The sequence below is a fragment of the Centroberyx gerrardi genome, chromosome 13 (assembly GCF_048128805.1).
Source record: "Centroberyx gerrardi isolate f3 chromosome 13, fCenGer3.hap1.cur.20231027, whole genome shotgun sequence".
Taxonomy (NCBI): Eukaryota; Metazoa; Chordata; class Actinopteri; order Beryciformes; family Berycidae; genus Centroberyx; species Centroberyx gerrardi.
The window spans coordinates 10,778,896-10,798,931 of NC_136009.1; the positions used below are offsets into that span (position 1 = coordinate 10,778,896).

General features: G+C 43.2%; 2 protein-coding genes across 2 annotated transcripts; one reads left to right on the forward strand and one right to left on the reverse strand.

Annotated features, from left to right (window-relative positions):
* The first annotated feature begins 100 nt into the window (after window positions 1–100).
* Window positions 101–5,483, forward strand: cpdp (CPD photolyase). The gene is made up of 10 exons (XM_071917719.2): window positions 101–249; window positions 469–809; window positions 905–1,053; window positions 1,498–1,680; window positions 2,006–2,164; window positions 2,682–2,880; window positions 3,583–3,735; window positions 3,898–4,019; window positions 4,178–4,337; window positions 4,447–5,483. The coding sequence occupies exons 1-10, from the start codon at window positions 227–229 to the stop codon at window positions 4,593–4,595; spliced, it is 1,638 nt and encodes a 545-aa protein (XP_071773820.2). The 5' UTR covers window positions 101–226; the 3' UTR covers window positions 4,596–5,483.
* Window positions 5,484–8,481: 2,998 nt separating this feature from the next.
* Window positions 8,482–12,818, reverse strand: LOC139926116 (neuromedin-U receptor 1-like). Its single transcript, XM_071917708.2, has 4 exons — window positions 12,128–12,818; window positions 11,324–11,557; window positions 10,482–10,775; window positions 8,482–8,525 (listed from the first exon to the last, which is right to left on the reverse strand). Exons 1-4 carry the CDS (start codon window positions 12,816–12,818, stop codon window positions 8,482–8,484), a joined length of 1,263 nt encoding a protein of 420 aa, XP_071773809.2.
* Between the last annotated feature and the right edge of the window lie 7,218 nt (window positions 12,819–20,036).

Consider the following 20,036-nt stretch of genomic DNA (forward strand, 5'->3'; position numbering starts at 1 on the left):
CTCAGTGAAGGCGTGTTCATTTGTATTGTGGGAAATGTAGTGTTATCCAACATAAACGCTGGGTTACAAAACCCAAACACTCACGTGCACACGTTAACTGGTTGTGTAAGGGTCTGCGGGTGTAGTGTTTCTGGATGGACTGCTAAATCACCAGTGTGTTGGATATATCGCTCCTCTCTAGTTTCCTTGCTAATCTCATTCAAGCAGCTTGACTTTTACTCGCTGTATGTTGCATTGCACTTTCAGGAGGTAGGTAACGCCGCCAGATGAATGCCAGTTACTATGAGGAGTTCACGTGTTTTTCTCTTAGCTTGTCGTCCTGTTGTAACTTGCTTTTCTCTCGTATCTATCTTGTGTTTGTCGGTAGGGCATTGTGTTTCTCCCCAATTCCTTCTTATGTTTGCATGTTTTTGTCAATTATTGGAGGCGCAGAAGTAGTTTAAGGCTCATCTTTTCTTCTGTACCAAGGCACGCATTGAAGCTTGTTACCCAGAACAAACAGAGGCCCGGTTTACTACTCACCTCCCTCACCGAGTTATCCTTCAGCCAAACCACCATGTCAGCGGGAAAACGCAGGGCAACTGCTGCCAAAGGTCCAAGTGCCAAGCAGCCGAAGTTTGCTCCACTGAAGGAGGAGAAGAAGGAGAGAGCAGATGGCTGGCTGCAGGAGCATGTGGTGCAGCAGAGGACAGAGAAGAAGGAAATGAAATTCAATAAAAAGCGCCTTCGTTTTATATCAGACTCCCAAAAGATAAAGCAGGGCTCGGAGGGAGTCCTGTACTGGATGTTAAGGGACCATAGAATTCAAGGTAAAAATCTGAACAGCAGCACAGAGAGGAATTTTCTTGGCTTATATTTTCTGCATTGGCAACACGTGTCTGTGTGTTTCCCCTCTGTGTTGTAGATAACTGGGCGCTGATCCGTGCACAGCAGCTTGCCTTGGCGGAGAACCTGCCCCTGCACATCTGTGTCTGCCTGGTTGTCCCCAAATCAGAGCTGTCCACTCTTCGACATTACAGTTTCATGCTGAAGGGTCTGGAAGAAGTCGCAAAGGTACAGATCTCATGCTTTTTCAGGAACAAAAAGGCTCCAGTTTCCATTATAGAGAGTCACACCTCTTCCATGTTCCCTTACTCAGTCTGGTTCACAGATCGGAGATGACTGGGCTTTAAACCTAAGGATGGGACGATATATCGAAATAAATATCACAATACAAAAATGATTCGCGATATTAGCTACATTTCTTCTGCTGTAATAATCACAAATGAGACGGCTTGCCCATCACACGCTCTCCATCGAAATTCCATTACTTGCACTTTGTAATTACATTTTTAAATTGTTTACATTCTAGGAAGCCAGTGCCATTGCTAAAAATATTTACATGACAGCCATTTTCTTTGCCATTATCTCATTGATGTGTGAGCTAGACATGGGCTCAGTTGAACCCAAACCCTAGTCTGTGATGCTTAGCTTTGCCCTTCTCCCCCGACCCAACAGGAGTGTAAAACCCTGGACATCCAGTTCCACTTGCTCCATGGTGCAGCGGGGGAGGTGCTGCCCGGCTTTGTGTCAGACCGCGGTCTGGGGGCCGTGGTGACAGACTTCTCCCCTCTCAGAGAGCCGCTGCAGTGGCTGGAGGATGTCAAAAAGGGGCTTCCAGAGGACATCCCCCTCATACAGGTAAAGACTCGCACTCAGAAAGGTGATTTTGTTTTGAGCAGGGGGAGAGGCGTCGACGGGATGCGGGGCATTCCTATTACTTTCTACGGGAGGTTTTTGTTTTAGTCTTCCTGCCTTCCTCCCATTTCCCTGTCTTTTTTGCTGTCTTCATCACATCTCTACACATCTTTGTGTTTTCTGAATCCAAAGTAATTACATTTAAGCCTGACAGGGGATGTCATTGACCTCATACATGCCTCTGTTTATGTCCACTGCCTTTATTTGTGTGCAATCAATTACCACCTTATCTGTCACATTAATGAAACATCTGCTTTGCCTTCCATAGGTGGATGCCCATAATGTTGTGCCCTGCTGGGTAGCATCCAATAAACTGGAGTACGCTGCCAGGACCATCAGGGGAAAGATTACCAAGCTTCTGCCAGAGTTCCTCACTGAGTTTCCTCTGGTGGACATACACCCATATACAGCATCAAGAACTGCCAAAGTAAGTGCTCTAATAACACGGGACGGGCTCACTGAGATTCCTATGAACACAAGTCACTGCTTAAGTTGTGCTATTTTTAGTTTTTAGTTTTCTTAGATCAGCACAAGAAAAAACATTTAGAGAAATGAGCTGTCAGCGAGCCTACAACAAAACAGCTGCTTCAAACCTTCAAACAGTGGTCTCCTCTCCTCTCTTGGCACATTATTTATTGATGGCTGAAGATATGCCATAGACTCTTCTGACTGTTCAAAAGTAAAATTAAATTTCTCTTCCCAAAACTACATATCGGAGCCTCAGGGGCGTGAGGTTCCACTGCAGCGGTGTGATTGATATGCCGTCCACAGGTTTGAGCCGTCGCTAGCCTCTTAATGAGCTACGAGCTGAAGGTGAAAAGCCCAGACTTTCACTTTGATGTATGCACTTCTTAGTAACACCAGAGCGTATTTCAGCTCATAACTGTCAGCTGTTGCCCCCAACCTGATTTTCTCTTCTCTTCTCTCTCGTCTTCACCTCACAGCCGGTGGATTGGGCCAAAGCTCTCGCGTCGCTGCAGGTGGACAGAGCGGTGGGAGAGGCGGAGTGGGCTGAGCCTGGGAGCAGGTCAGGGATGGCCATGCTGGAGTCCTTCATCGATCTGCGCCTCAAACACTTTGCTACCCACCGCAATGACCCAAACTCTGCTGCCCTCAGCCAGCTCTCCCCCTGGATCCGCTTCGGTCAGTAGAAAAAAAAAAATGCCCTAGTCTCAGTAGTGTTTTCTTACTGTGAGCAGGATTCCCACAGTCATGGAAAACCAGGAAAATACATGAGCTGTAGGGATGGGACAATATATCAAAATTCAATATATCGCAATACAAAAATGTGACAATACGTATTGTGGGGCAGAAAAATAAATTGCAATATTAGCTACATTTTATACTGCAAATGCTCAAAACAATTTCACAAGCTTTCCATTGAAATTATCTTATTTGCACTTATGACTAGCAGGCCAATGCCATCGCTAGAAAGATTTGTGGCTCAGAAATAAACACAATTCTGCACATTCATACTTTGTTGTCATTTAACTTTTATTTATCACATCATATCGTGGTTGTATTGAATTGTGAGATAAGCATATTGTCCCATCCCTAATGAATTGCCATGGAAATACCTTGGTTAGTCATGAAAAAAAACGTAGAATCTGTTCATCCAGAATGTGTAGGAACCCTGTTCGAATTTTTCTCAACTTACTCCTTTACCACCTCTTGCTCCCACTTACCACTGCTATCTGTGCTTTATTATTTCCTTCCACTCCACTTCCTCCTCTCTCCCATCACTCTATCTCCATCCTTTATCCTCTCCATCTCTCTGCCTCCTTCACTACCTTCTTTAACCGTCTTTCCTTCTAACTGTCTCTCCCTGGCTCCGTCTCCCATCAGGCCACTTGTCAGCGCAGCGCGTGACGCTGCAGGTTCGGCACAGTGGGAAGAACACAGGCGAGTCCGCCTCCTCCTTCATCGAGGAGCTGGTGGTGCGCAGGGAGCTGACCGACAACTTCTGCTTCTACAACAAGAAATACGACAGCATAGAGGGTCAGTTGAGATCTTATGAAATTGGTTACTGTTTGTGATGAGTGTCCTCTGCATGGCATCATTCACATGACTCAAACTCATGAACTCAAAAGCCAAATCAGCTTTGTTTTGTGATTGACTGTCCCTTTTAAAACACTGCTTTATGATCTGTGTGGTGTTCAGGTGCTTATGAGTGGGCACAGAAGACCTTGAAAGATCACGCCAAAGACCCCAGGCCGTACGTCTACACACAGGACCAGCTAGAGAAAGCTAAGACTCATGACAAGCTCTGGAATGCAGCACAGGTGCCGCATTTACTCAAACACCTAACAGACCTCACTGAATTATTCTTATTCAAAGCATCTTAACCAGCTGGTTATTTATCACATAGTAGCTTACATTTTTGTTATGCGTTGTTTGAAAGTAGTATTAACAAGCTTTCTTACCACTATCTCACCATCAGTACCAGATGGTCACTGAGGGGAAGATGCATGGTTTCTTGAGGATGTACTGGGCTAAAAAGATCCTGGAGTGGACGTCTTCGCCGGAGGAGGCGCTCTCGATCGCCCTCTACCTGAATGACCGCTATGAGCTGGACGGGCAGGACCCTAATGGTTTTGTCGGTAAGTCACAGGCTGAATTGTTCTTATCTCATTCGTGTAAGGGTTGCACTGATTTACCTTAACTTTTCTCACAAATGCATCCTCTCCCCACTGCTTTCCCCTCCTCCAGGTTGTATGTGGTCTATATGCGGCGTCCATGACCAGGGCTGGGCAGAGAGACCCGTTTTTGGAAAGATCCGCTACATGAACTACAAAGGCTGCCTTCGCAAGTTTGATGTGGCTGGGTTTGAGAGAAAGTACTGTCCCAAAAACCTTTGAAGTATGAAGAGGTTCTGAAGGATGGAAAAAAAATAGTCCGACACCCTGCATGTCATACATCCTGCCTCAGGAAACGTTTTCTACAGCCTTTCTAGCTGCGGATTTTCTTCCGTTTTCTTTTGCTCCTTCTTCTCACAAAAGCATTCAGTATATAAATGCCTGGAGGACCGGGACAATTGGTGTTACTGAATGTTCAGACATGTTTATGTTTATCAAAACCATAAGTTGTTTCCTGTTAATTTACTGTACAGTGAACTATGGTAGCTAAACTTTACATTTGGATGATAATAGTCGTCTATATGGTGCCTAGGTTGTAAGCATGACATTGTTGAGATTGTTTGGATGGTAGACAGACCTTTTTTATACGTTTTATATTACTGTATGTTTTTTAAATTGAACACTATGCTTAGACTTTGTAATTTTGTCGTCTTCAATTACTTGCTGTGCTTTCAGACTCCTAAACTACGCCCTCCTTTCATACCAGTTAACTGTTCTCAGCAATGACCTATCACTGTTTACTTATGCCAGATGTTTAAACTTCACTGTATTTTATTTATAGCTTAAAAGGGTTAGGGTTGCTTTTAACAGAGTAGACTGTTCCATTTAAGTATTTCTCAGTATTTTCTCAAAATAATATACTCATCCACAGTCATTTAGACTTCATTAGACTTAAATTTTATTCAGAGTTTATTATAGGCACACTTTTTTTTTAAAGTTCCGTTTGACATGTGCAAGCTACTGTGTGAGACCTGTGGCATTCAGAACCATTTAATGTGTTTCCTTTGCTTCAGTGAACAGACTATATTGGACTGTATTGGTTTTAAAACACATTTCTGCACCATACCTGTATAATGCCATCAACAAAAGGGTGACAAAATATAATTTGGATTAGACTGATCCTATGCAATAAATCCTAGTTTTTTCCATATACCCATATAGCCTCTAATCCAAAGAAGGAGACCCAAGAAGGTAAAAATGTACAGTATGATAGTATGTTTCTGCCCTTATTTTGCAAGGAGCAAATTACGTCACAGTTGCAAATGTGGTTTTATTGAGCGCAGTAATTACACAGAGAAACACCGGCCGTTTCTGCCTTACATAATTAACTGCACCCTTAGTATAAGTGGATGAAAGCAATCCCTTCAGGTGACAATGTGCTTTACAAAATCTCACAAATTACAGTATGAAACTTTGTGTTCCAGGCTTTTTGGTTAAGTTAGTTCATTCCAGAGGGAGGAGATATGTCTCCCAAGATAGTACTTTTTTGGTGCTAATTAGCCAAAGCAGTCCTGTGGTGGAGTTACAGGGGATGGCATTGTCAGAGTGTGATGTACTGTATTACCCTTTAGTACAGTGGTTTCCTGGTTTTCAGGACCTGCTGCTGGTTTCCTCTTCCACCAGGTATTTCATTGCATCCGCCTGGCTTCCTAGGTCTAAATCAGACTCTATTAGATGGCTGTATACCAGCAGGGCTCTCTGTCCCCAGGACCAGGACTGAGCACCACTGCTCTAATATTAAATTAAGATACATTTTTATTCTTTTGCTCTTTTTATCATTGACAAGCTCATGTGTGCCTTTACCAAACAGCAAACCTGACTGTTCACGCCAACATAGAACATCTAATTACAACTTTCAACTACGTTTCTTAGACAATTATTATGATTTTGTTGCTCAATCCCAAAAAGTCCCTGTATGTAAACGATAAAAGCATCCATGTTTTAATTGCCTCCTTTAGTCCTATATTGCACAGCGGAAAACCAATTATATTCTTACAAATCTTGTCACATAAAAGAAAAAAAGTAAAAATTCCTTAACAGCATGAGTCCAGTTGGTAGTGGTCTCTGGTCTGTCTCCAATACAGTATGGCTTATTTGAATGGGTTCTTCCAACCAAACCAGTCCAACAATAGCCTCATTATCTCCAGTGTGGGAGTACGAGCTGAAAAGATGCCCATATATAGATGTTCTTCCTCCAGTGCAACTGTAAACACATGTGTCACGTTTTATATAGAGAGTTATTTCATACAGGCGCAGACATTCAATATTTCACTAAAGACTGAATACAGACTCAAATAAGATGTTGCTGGAAATCTTCAAGCTCAGCCGTTTTTTTTTTAAAATGTTTTTTTCTTTTTGATGGTGGCATTTCTGCTTTATTTGCAGCAGAGAGTAACAGGAACATTCAAACCCACAGTGTTGCCCGGACATACTGAGGGTCTTCAGCCCACTGAGCCAGCAGGGCGTCTGACATGCTTAGTGTTTAACCAGCTGCAGTTGAGGAGATGTGGAATCTGCCAGAGGGAACTGGCTGGCTCTGATGGGCAGTCGCTAAGTTTTAGGTATTAATCTATTCAGCCAGCCATTGCTGAAAATAGCTCATCTAATGTTAACATGGTGTCTCCGCACTTCAGCCAGCACACTAATCATACAGCTTGGACTGGAGCCCTTTCTCACTGAGAGAATATAAAGTCTGTCTCAGTGAACTTTGTTTGGTGCCCACATTACCAGTCTGCTAGCACTGGAACTATCTCAGGTAAATGTAAAAAAAAAAACCCCAGAGATGTTGGATTCTGTGAACCATGACTTCCCCACTCTCCAGGGGACAGTCTGCCTCCTGCCTGTGCAGTTGTATGAGTCATATTAGTGCAAGAGCACAGGACTATAGACATGAGAGTGCAGTCACAGCACAATGCATGTGTCCTGGGATTTACCTGTCTTTTGTGCAATAGCTTGTGTATGAATTGGGCGGACAGCTAATCTCGCCCGCCAAGACTGATATGACAGGGAGAAAATGAAAACGACGAAGCAGCGGCAGAACTGAGTCACTGTGCTGTTGATATCCCTCTCTGCCAATCCCTCATATCTACCAGTGTTTACCCTCTGAATTAGGTTTTAGCTGAATCATTGCCTGCATTGACATTCAGCGGTGTCTTAAGTACATTTCTCTACATGTGAGCTCACTGTACTTGGTGCTCTGCTGGATGTTGGTAACCTTGACACTCCAGTACTTGAAGGGGAGAAAATAGCTTCAACAAATGTTTTACTCTCTTAAAACATTTTCAGTCACTGGCAAGGTTATCTTAGAAGAAAATTCATTCCTCAGCGTCCAGCTTTCGCCTGCCTTTGGAATCTGTCGTCCCCATTGGTGTTGAGGCTTTTTTCAGAATCATTTTTCATTTTCTTCGTGTTCAACCTCGATTTCAGAGACTCTTCAAGATAAAAATTATGTTTTGAAAGGTACAATTCTGGGCACCCATATCACCATAGTGTTGGAAGAATGATTTTTACAGATTGGTGGTGACTATAGGTATTTGGGGCTGCAAATATCAGTGTTTTCATTGTTTTTGCGATTATCTGGAGGTATGCATGCAATCAAATGTTATTACTAAGTAAAATATCACAAGTTCAGCAGTTGTTATGCTCCACTCCACTGCTGGGTTAGGGTATTATAGGGTGTTGGGTGTCTGGCTGTTTGTATTGAATTGAAAACCAACTCTCCAACTCCAGTCAGTCTCCATTCTTACCGTAGGCTGAAACTCATCTGTTTAGGAAGCACCTCACATCTCCCTCTCCCATATATTCTTCCTCTACTCTGTCTAATATGCTTTTATCTTGAAGTAAAAAAAAAAAAAAAATCCCTTCTACTGCTCATTTGCTGTCATTTCTGTCATTTCTTTCCTAGCACTTGTCTTACATGATGATTCTAGGGTTGCAATATTTTTTGGCTCTGAGAGTTTTGGCTCTGAGCTTCACATTCCTTACTTATGCGTTGCTTGTAATGTTGGTGATTTATAATTTGCGGCTTAATTTACTGTTGCACTTATTGAACAGGAGCATCAGTTAAAGTATCTTCTGAGTCAAAACATGTCATTGCGGTGCATATAAATCATTTACATGAACTTCTGTGTTGGCTGGGTTTGCTGTGATGTGTGACCAAAATCTTGGCAAGCTCATAATTCATATTGAGATTCACATCTACTTTGTATTGTTTCCAAAAGAAGGGGACAAAGTGAATCCTGGGATTTTTATCCAAAACAGAACATGTTGAAAATCAATATCAGCTTCTAAATTTCTCTTCTTCTCATTTTTGTGAGTGAATGTCAGACATGAAACAAACCATATTTCTCATTTGGGTTGATTTTTATTTTTATTTTGCAGAGCCCACGTCCTGCTCATATAATTCTTTGAAGTTTAATGATACTGTCTGATTGTTTTCTATTGTGTCAGGGGTGGTAATCATAACCATGCTCATGACTGAAAACCATTACGTGGGTAATATCATAATGTAACCTTTTAAATGAGTCTCTATTTGTGGAGCCGCTGGGCGCAGACTAAATGTTGTATTCTGTCATGGTAATGGAAGTTGTGAGCAGATTGCTTTTCATCAGCGCTGATGTGGCACGCTGATAACACTCGTCTGTCAGTATCAGTCAATTTGCTCATCTCTGTCTCTCCGTCAGTCTGTCCTCCTGCTTCTTCTCCTCTTTTATTCTTTACCTTCATTTATCCAAATTAAGAAAACCATTCTCTTTCATAAGTGTAGCCTGATTGCATCTTGACCTGGTGACTTCACCTCCTTCTCCTCCTCCTCTTCCCTCCCTCTCCTCCCCCTCAGCATCATCACCAAATACAGAATTTCTCCTGTCACCCGAAGTCGTGATCAGATGGCACACTAGAAAGCTTCGGCTATTGGGATGGCATACTTTCTTCGTCTCTCTAATCATATATGATTGGCATTGCAGGCAGCAGCTAACGCACCGTCAGGGAAGCTGTGTGAGCCTGGGCAGCATGAACACTGGAGGAGTGCAGCAGCAGAGAGGTACAGTATGTATGTTTCAGGGCTAAGCTAATAACAGGAGCATTGGGTCTGCATGGCACAAAAGGACCGTCATGGAATACAGTAACCTTATAATCATATGTAATACTTTCAAGGGTACACACTGAGATACACATACATGCTTATTTTAAATAACAGAAAGTATAACTACATCAGATCCTGTACATTAGCAAAAGAGCTGCTGATAAATACTGGTGTGTTCTATAGAACTGTCTACAAAACCATTTACAATGTAAGACATTTACATAAAACAGCCACAATGACAACAATAATCAACCTGTACAATCTTTTCCTGTCAGGAGAGCAATATGTGGTCCCGAGGTTATTATGTACATTTTGCTGATTACGTTTCAAATCAATTCATAGAATTCTTATTTATAGATACATCCCTATTATTGTAGCCTACCGCATTTATAAATAATAGCATTGCACAATACAATTATCCAAGCCATATGCAAGGGACTACATTATGACTCATGTATTATGCATTGGCTTTTAAATACATTATGCCTAAAGTATTTTCAGAACATATTTGAAATACTTGGAAGGCACATGATTATTTAACTTTCTCACAAGTGATAAATACTGTAGGCCTTTACAGACATTCATGATCTCATGTTTATTCTTCAGTCAAGACCGTCCCTATTGTCAGCTCCTGATGAAACCTATTCATTCCCAGTGTTTTCAGACTGGAGGACGTCAGCTATGTTCCTGCCTTTGGTTTTATACTGGAGCCTCTGTGCATCCATTCTCTGCTGTGAAAGCATGTTAGTATTTGCGCTCTGACCTGTACAGCAGTAAATAAGAAAGGCTGGAAATATGAAGCTTCATATTAGACATACAATGAATACATTCACCTAATTCACAAAATGGTAATTGTTTCCTTTAGAGTTACATTTCCCATGCATAAAAATGTTGTTATCACATTATTTCTGTCGTAATGTCTTTGTTCACCCAGAGTCAAGGCTTTTTCTGAGAGGTCTCATCTTGTTTTGGGTCTAGGATTAGCCTCAGTCCATCTCAGTGTTAGATGGGGCTTCCGTCGTTGTGTGTTTTCTCACACACGGTGCTGCGTGGGGTCATCTGCAAGCGCTGGAGGGCCGGCTCTCCACAGGGGGCGGAGTGACACGTGACGTGCCTGAACATCTCTCTGAAGCGGGTGGACATGAGGTTGTACAGGATGGGGTTGATGGCGGAGCTGAGGTAGAAGCACACCCCGGAGACGATGTGCACGTGCTCGAAGATCTTGAGGTGCTGCGCGGACCAGGTGTCGATGTAGCTCCACATCAGGCGGTCCACATGGAAGGGAGCCCAGCACAGGCCGAACACAACCACCAGCACACCTGACAGCCAGGACACAGAACAGATGAATGATGGGAAAACAGACTGATAGGTTGCACTGCATCTTAACAAGTCATTTATTCTATTATTGAGTCCTAAAATCGTAATTTTCCTTGACATAAGTAAAAAAAATCTGCCAATGGGGTTAGATAATTTCACTTGTTCCCAATGCAAATCAACTTGTTTCAAGATATTGACACTCATTTCTAGAAAACTCCTGAAACAAGTGAAGCTGCATTGGAAACAAGTGGAGTTATCTCACCTCATTGGCACAATTTTTCTCTTGCTTTACGAAGACCTTCAAATATGAAAGATTTGAAGGTTGAATATGAGACTAAATGACTTGTTAAGATGGGCGTTTTTTGCAGTGTGATGAAAAAAGGAACAAAGACGAGGCATATGGGCACAGTATATACATGCTCGTACACACACACACACACATAGATGCACATGCACACGCTCATCCACACATTTACACGCACGGTCGATTTAAATTCACCTTGCTGCTCATTAGCAACTTGGGGAAAATTTCGTTTAAATGACACCTTACACAGCATTTTGGTGACCTGCCGGTGGCGCGTCCGCTGCTTCTGCTTGTTGGAGTCGGAAAGGCTCTCCGGCCCAAAGCTTGACCTGGCCTCCACCACCCTCATTACCCTCTCCCTGTGCAGCCGCAAGCCGATGAGCAGGTACAGAACGGTGATTATCAGCATGGGCAGCAGGAAGAAGAACAGCGTGGTGATGAGGATGATCAGGTTGTACATCCAGGTGGGCTTGACCAGACCTGAGGATGGAGATCAGCGGAGGATGTAATTACCGTTGAGCAAAATGTAATATTCGCTGTAACAATGTGGGTTTTATGCATCATTTTTATGGTTTTTATTGACTGTATTGAAACAGAGCTGTATATAGGCTATGGTTGATCCCAGATCTATCATGGGTATTATGTAGCTCCATACATGTGTGTTCCCACCAGGGCCGGCTCTAAACTTCTGGAGGCCCTGGGCAAAATTTTCTGTGGAGGCCCCCTTTTAAGACAAATCCTACCCCCCATCAAGCAATAAAAGCTGAGTAAAAATGTAGTGTATAAAGCATTGTATGTTTGTTACCTGTTATATGATACAGCACATCAAAATAAAATGTAACAAATACAAAGGTGAATGTGGCTCTCTCCACTTGTGGGGACATGAGCTTAAAATTAAGACTTTCTTTGATTGGTTTTATGATCACTGGCACGTAATGTTTCCAATAAGAACGGTAACACATTTTTTTTGTTTGAAAGTATAAAAAATACATTAAAGGATGCGTGAGGCCCTGAGCCTCTAGGGAGAACCGGTTCTGGCTCTGTACCTACCACACATGGCAGACTGGGGGAACTCCCGTCCGAACCTGGGAGGCAGCACCATGACCCCGTGCAGACTGGTGTTGGGCACGGCGCACAGCATGGACAGCACCCACAGCGTGGCGATGACCCGCTTGGCGTGGGCGCGCGTGGTCACGCGCCTGACCTTGAGCGGGTGCACCACGGCCACGTAGCGCTCCACGCTGAGTGCCGTGACGTTGAGGATGGAGGCGAAGCAGACGGTCTCGAACAGGAAGGTCTTGAAGTAGCAGCCGCCCTCGCCCAGCAGGAAGGGGTAGTTCTGCCACATCTCGTACAGCTCCAGCGGCATGCCCAGCAGCAGCACCAGCAGGTCGGACGCCGCCAGGCTCAGCAGGTAGTAGTTGGTGGGCGTCTGCATCACCCTGTAGCGCACGATGACGGCGCAGGTCAGGGCGTTACCCACGGCGCCCACCAGGAAGATGGTGAGGAAGGTGACGCACACCGGAAGGAACACGGGGGACCTCGGGGGGCCCAGGTACTTGGCCAGGTACTCCTCCTCACTCAGGCACATATCATCCAGGTCCCGGGCCGTGGCGTCGGCCAACGCCCAGGAGATATTCATCCCGCACGCCACAGCGGCCTCGGGGCAGCCCAGGTCATCCTGCAAAGCGGTGGCAGGGGCGGCGGAAAGAGCCACGAAGGAGCAGTTCAACACCGCCATCGTGGCTGTTGACAAGAAGGACAGGGGCTACCGAGCCTAATGGGGCGAACAGAGAGGAGAATGAGAGGTGAATTTTAAAATAAGAAAGTGACAAATAATGATACTGTGGCCCACTGAACAAACAACAGCTGCTTACCTTGTTTATAGGAGGATTTGGAGAAAGTGATTGAGAAGGAGAGTCAGAGGTACACTCAGTAATGGGGCCATAACTGTTAAAATACAATCAGATTGGTGGCTGTTGGCTATCAAATGAAACACTTTAATCTAATTTAAAGGGAAAAAAAGAATGCTGAAAGTATTCATCCTCGAAAGCTTCAACAATACTTTAGCACACCTCTTGCTTTTTTCTCAACACTGTTAATTCTGTTTCTTCAAACGCCAAATCATCTGGTCTGTTGGATCTAAAATGTGCTGTTTTCACATAAAGGGGGGAAAAAGCAATGACTATTCACTACTGGGACTGCTAAGTCAGAAAATGAATGGTACAACTGTTACTTGTATATTTCTAGAGGTAAAAACAGCTCACTTTTTAATGCCTGCCCTCCTCTATTTTCAAAGAACATATTCCCCCCCCCCAAAAAAATAGACATGACATACTGTACCTTTGTCCAGTGGCAGCCTACTATACACTCATCGATCACTTCACACACACTATTCATATCAGTATAAATGCAAATCTCTCTTCTGACCATCGTTGCCAGGCAGCCTTTACTTAGCACTCACTTATAACAATTAGCAGTGATGTGATGTTTATGCTGAAAACCTAAACTGGTTCATTTATCCATCCGACATGCAAAAGAGTTATTAGGATAAGTTCACCTCTGTAAGTGAAAACGCACCTTCAGTTTGAGGTTCTCCTCTTCTTCCTCAGAAGATGAACGAGAGAGGAAAAGTGAGAAGATCTGTGTCCGTCGTGTTTCCCTCCATCCTGTAGTTTGTTTATCTGGCACTTGATCTTCAGCGCTTGAGTGCGTGAGAGCTGCTCCGACTTCCCGTCTTTGTGTACTGGAGAGCTGAGAGCCACAAAGACTTTCTCTTCACCCCACCTCTCTCTCTCTCTCTCTATCTCTCTCTCTCTCTCTCTCTCTCTCTGTCTCTCTCTCTCTCTCTCTCCTCTCTCTCTCCCCACCCCACTTCTCTCTGTCTCTCTTTCTCTCTTCATCACTGGAGCATCAGATTTTGCAACCTTCTGCCCTCTCTCCATCTCCACTTCCTCCACTTTACCCTTCTTTCTCTCATTTACACACACACACACACACACACACACACACACACACACACACACACTCTTTCATTACCATCATACTCCATGTCTATCTTTTAATCCACAGGGACTCTATACCTCTTCATCCTCCATTCTATTACTTTTCCACATTCTAAGACCGCCATCCATTCAGTGTGAAAATGAAAGTTCAGATTGCTGTGACCCTGGAGCCATCACCTATGGCCTGAGTGTGTATATGAAGTGGGAGCGTATATAAAAATATCCCAAGTCAAAGACAAACAACAGAAGGGGTCTTGCTGAGTACATGAAGTCATAAACCTTCACGAAAATGTAAAAAATTACATCCTATCTCTCATTTGCGATTGCTCAGAGAACAGGCAACAAATGGTGCCAATAACTGTGGATGAGTGAATAGCACAATAAGGCAATAAAGCGTATCAGTAATTGTGGCACCTGTCTGTTGGAGTACACAACCTATTTCACAATGAAAATAAAAGTTTGATTTCACCAAAGTGTAGCATATATGTTGCTCTTATTCTCATTAGTTGCTTTATCTATCATATCATTTTTAGCTTTTTATTTAGTCATTTTTTACCATATAGCGATAAATATGAAGGGAGATGTTTGATGCCCCTGCCACTACACATAAGTGAATACATGAAAAATACTAAGAAAAGAGCACATTTCATATTTGGATGGTTTATTTCAGCCAAAAACACACAATGCCATGCTTCAAGCAACTGGCCACTGAGGAGTCATGTTTAGCAAATGAATTTAGCAAATGTTAGTAGGCTTTTAGTTCCAGCTGTTGGAGAAAGTTGGTATATATACATAGGGGCCATAATACATAGGGACCAATGCATCCTGTGCAATATGGTACGATATTGGTATGGTATGATGTTGTTATTTTTGTTGTTATTTCCCATCATTTCCCTACATCCAGCCCAATCTAAGCTGTGCTGTGTGATCAGCAGAATCCTATTACATCTTATTTCATCACATCTGCAGCCAGTAGCCTACCGGCTGCCAGACAGGGAATAAATTAATGGAATAGAAATAAGGGTAAAAATATCTCGACAAGATGCGCCGATTTCGACTGACTCACATATTGCTCCGCCATACCTTATGTTCCTGTGTTAAACGCACGTGAGTCATCAGGCATGTTATTAGGCTTGAATACTTTAAAACAGTGCAGTCTTTAGAGCCTCCATGAATATTTTTCCTCCACTGCACATCAAAAGCCTAAATAATCAAGGGGGTGCTTTATGTTTGCATTAGCCTTCTACTGGGGAATATTTCTATATGTGTATAGGGAAGAGTTGAAGTTATAACTGACATGCTGAGGTTTGGACGGCTAATGAGAGCATAGGTAGGCCCGACCAGAAACTCATCCTATACAGTGTATTTACAGACAGGCAAGAATAGGGACGGGGGGAATTATGGGTGCAATCAATCACTGACAGAGCTTATGCCACAGAGCAGAAAATTCATGGTTTTGTCTGGCTGCACACACCCAAATGATTGTCTCCTGTATCTTCAAGCTGCACCCCCCCCCCCCCCCCCCCCTCCCCCACTCCTCTCCCCTCCCACACACACACACACACACCCTCCCACTGCCCTGTTCCTCTGTCTCCCTCTGTCACCTCCCTCCCTGGTGGTATGTAATTCAATCACAGCTTTTAATCCCAATGCAGGGGGCTCCAATATTGCCCTGGCAGGAAGCTGACATATTCCGGCTGCTGACTCCATTTAGCCGCACGATAATTAGGCTTCTGCATCGGAGTGAGTGAGACCCAAAGCCCTTAATTGCGACGTTACGCCCTCAACAGCCAGTCTAAGGCAACAGTGGCTGTTTCTTTATTTAGCATCACTGTACGCGTTTGCTTTATAGAGTGTGTCACGAGTAATCTTTGTGGAAATTATCCGTTATGATTACACAGTATCATATAAGAATGGATGTCAGTGAGCGTGTCAAAAGGATTGCATTGCATTCGGCTCTCCGGTGTGCTCATTTCCTTTCTTCACTTATGCCAGTGGAGGCTGCATAAAAGAGTCGCGCCTCCAACTGAAGCGCAGTCTAGACTCAGTATAGCAACACCTGTGGCACCAGCATCACCCAAATAATAGCTCTGTTTGTCTCTATTGTCTATTTTTGCATTGCATGGAAAACACCCTCGCTCATAACTGGCTGACTGAGCGCTAACTAAGTGCATGCGGAGTCTTCAAGCTATTTTTCAGCTGTAAATTATTTGCTTATGCTTGTATTGTTTGCAAAATGAACAACAGGAGTGAATAGGCCTATTGCAGCGTGTCTGACAGAAAGGTTGAGAACAACTCCCACGGCTTCTCACAGTTCTGCCTGTGAATATCCAAGGATGTTCCTTTCAAATACCAAACAGTGAATTAGTATCCAATAACAATTCTCTTGTTACCAAGTTACACAGCTACCTCAACTCTCCCAGCATTGCACTTTTGAGCTTTAAGCCGCGCCACTGGCTAACCCATTCATCTGCAGTATTTCCATGGTTTATGGCTGCTAATGAATTTCATTATAAGTTTGAGTAATTGTGTGCTATTTCACCGTGAGAGCTTAATTGCATCCTTCTCATTTGAAGGTTTTTTTGTTATTGCCGGTGTAAAAACTGGCACCTTGGAAATACATAGGTCAGTATTCAGGGCTCACTCTCCATTAAAGTGGATGGAGAAAAGAGGTTGTTTTTTATTACCGAGGGCTGTTAATGAATGGACATTATTTACACGCAGTAATGCAGGACTGATAACAGGGATGCTGGCATTTTTCTAACCATGAATCCAATTACTTTTAAACAAAATTGACATTTAAATGTATTCTTTCAATGTTAACTGAGTGCATTTTGCATTCATTTTCAAATGTGTGTGTGTGTGTGTGTGTGTGTGTGTGTGTACCTGCATGCCTTTTTGAGTGCATCTACGTGCGCATGCTTGCGATGGGTCGATGTATTAAGGAGGCCAGCAGAGAGGTTCTCTTTCATTTGAACTCAGCCAGCAGCATGCCTCCATCACAGTGTCCATTACGGGGAGTGACACAGTTGGAGAGACATTAATGCCTGCTGGAGTGTGTCCTGCATCACACTGATCAGCACACCAGTGGCTCTTCAGAGCTGCAGCTGGTGAGTGGACAGTGGAAAGCAGCCTCTTCCAAAGCGGGGAGGGGAGTGCTGCTGTACGGCCAAGCAGGAGCGCCAGCATTTCACGGCTGTTGCTTTGTTGCTGGTTATCGGTTTGCTCATTTAATACGGAATCACATTAGAAAGGATTCAAAACCCATACAAAATGTTAGCTTATTTACATTATGCTGCATTGTACCGGAGAGAACGTAGCGAATCAGTAGACTTAGCAAGCATTCTTAATTAACATTGCTTTATACATTAGAAGCATGTGGCGTGTCATTCTGTATCTGCATGAAAGATGATGCTTCACAATAAAAACATTTGAAACATGCGTGGTTTGTGCTCATGAAAAATAACTTCTGAAGTATATGCCAGGTGCTTGTAGACAGATCAATGATAAATGTTTTGTTTATAGGGTGACTAAATGTTGGGCCTCATGGTGGCTCAGTGTTAGGACTGTGACCTCACAGCAGAAACATCCCTTTCTGTGTGCACTTTCCTCTGGCTGCTCCTGTTTTTAGATAGGTGTTTAAGCTCCCTTGTTCTTTTTTCATGTAACCCTGATTTTTTTTCCTATTCTAGTTATCTCCAGTTCACGCACCTTGGTTTAAAGACGAATTAAGCTGCGACAGTTCTTCTTCTTGCTCCTGTTTTCTCCCACAGTCCAAAGACATTCAACTCAGGTGGACTGGAGACTCTAAATTGCCCATAGGCCTGAATGTGAGTGTGTGTGATTGCCTGTCTATCTGTGTTAACCCTGTGATGGACTGGTGACCTGTCCCTGCCTTCTGCCCAGTGCATGCTGGGATAGGCTCCAGCCCCCTGTGACCCTGAGAAGAAACAAGCAGGTGAAGAAAATGAATGAATGGCTAAGTGCTATTTGACAATTATCTATTGCCAGTAGTTGTTGAAGTGGTATTAATGGCTTCCATTATCAAATTAGTTCATTATTCCTGTTAAAAATATAGAAATAACTCATAAAGCATAGATAACAAACAGAAAAAAATAACCTTACTACTGCCAGATTCCAATTTCCAGAGCCAACATTCTGGCTGTTACAGATGTAAGCCTTTTCAGACTCCATTTACAAGCTTTTGAAGCCTCACCAGTTCCACATCGATGATAGATAATGTGACTGCGCACATGACTGTGATTATATTTCAGTATAGTGTGAGTGAGAATATATATTTGTGTCCCAAGCATGTACAGAAATGTCCAGAAATATGATACATATGGCATTTTTTCAGCAAATCAAAATCAAATGTCAAAATGAATAGATCAACATATTACTTTGGTGCATGAAGCAGGTAGTTTGGTACATGAAAACGGAATATGCAGTAAATATCAGTAGCTAGTTTCAGCCATAGAGTTAGGGATTAGAGATGTGGGCAGACATGGGCCAACAACTCCCAGCAGAGATCCTCAGCACCATCCTGGTTCTGTGGTCCAGTTACAGTAGCTGTCTGCTTTCTACAGCTCGGTGCAATGGGAAAATAGTGTGAGCAAGGCAAAGGAAAAGAATACACTTAGAGGCACTGAACCAGGAGCTGAGCCTGAGCAGCAAGGCTGGAAAAACAAGTGACACTGTAAAAGTTGGATACCTAGGAACTGTGGCAGCATAAACTGGTTTCTTTCTTTCTTTCTTTCTTTCATACATGGGCATACACACACACACACACACACACACACACACACACACACACACACACACACAATCAATAATAGATTGAAATCTTCAGTAGATACTCAGGAATTTCCTCTGAGGTGCAGGGAAATTGATTCAGAAGGGCCCTCAGAGTGTTGTGCTTCATGCCATGAGATGTGCTTTTGATCCTCCGGTGGCTTGCATGAGCCCATCTTTGTTAAGTAGTGTTCGATCTGCGTCAGCCCAATGTCCAGCATGTCTTGAGCTTTAGAGAGGGCTATTAGACACAGCTTTTATCTTGTTTAAAAGTGTGAGGACCCATACACATACATGCACATGCACACACTCCATCCCAAACACACGATGTATGTATATATTCACTGTTGTCATGTGAAAACCTCAGAAGGATCACATGGTTCCTGTATGGTTTGAGAAAATGCAGTGGCCCTTAGTCTTATGAAACCCTTTCAAACCCCATTGGATAAACTCAGAAATACATGCCGGTCAGTCTGAAAACAAGGCTGTTTTTCTTAGTTCCTGAAGAATCTACATTTTGACGATACGAGTTATCGCCCAACAGTGACGCATATATATTCCAGATTTATTCGCTCTGTGTCATGCTGATAGACTGTGAGTCTGACAGACAGAGTCAAATAAATTCAGTCTCCTGGTGTGTTCATCAAGCTGGAAGTTTTGAATGGAGCCTAACTGATCACCCAAGGCCTTTAGGTGTCCATTTCCAAAAGAGAAAAGATTGTATTACAGCGAACAGGAAGATTTTGAGTCTGCCTGATTTAACCTCCGAGTCGTGTCTAACCAAAAGCAACATGAAAGTGAAGAGATGTGTGAATTTCTTGCAGCAACAGCCACATCCCTTTGTCTTTTTTGTGGTGTATGAGGTTCATTTCATAAAATAAAGAAAATAGATTCTTGAATAGAATGCAGGCTGATACAGATGAATAGCACAGCGCAGCATATTGGTGGTGCGGTTCAACTATTGGTCCTCTTCAACAGCTCAAAGCTGCGTAATCCATAATTATGTTTATCCCTTCTTCTGCAGAGGTTGTTATACTCTCTGTCATTGCCCCTGACTTCTTGAGGAGGGCAGCAGTGACAGTGAGTCTTACCATTGCTCTTCCAAACTTGGGTAGAGACCATTTTTAGCTTTAACGCGTTTGAGAGTTTACAGGAAAGCATTT

Coding starts and splice junctions, on each gene's coding strand:
- LOC139926116 (XM_071917708.2), bottom strand. CDS start 12,818: ATGGCGGTGTTGAACTGCTCCTTCGTGGCTCTTTCCGCCGCCCCTGCC. Junction 10,776..11,323: donor GCAGGTCACCAAAATGCTGT/GTAAGGTGTCAT, acceptor CCTGGCTGTCAG/GTGTGCTGGTGGTTGTGTTC. Junction 8,526..10,481: donor CACCGTGTGTGAGAAAACAC/ACAACGACGGAA, acceptor AGATTTTGGTCA/CACATCACAGCAAACCCAGC.
- cpdp (XM_071917719.2), top strand. CDS start 227: ATGTTGCATTGCACTTTCAGGAG. Junction 1,681..2,005: donor AGGACATCCCCCTCATACAG/GTAAAGACTCGC, acceptor TGCCTTCCATAG/GTGGATGCCCATAATGTTGT. Junction 2,165..2,681: donor CAGCATCAAGAACTGCCAAA/GTAAGTGCTCTA, acceptor TTCACCTCACAG/CCGGTGGATTGGGCCAAAGC.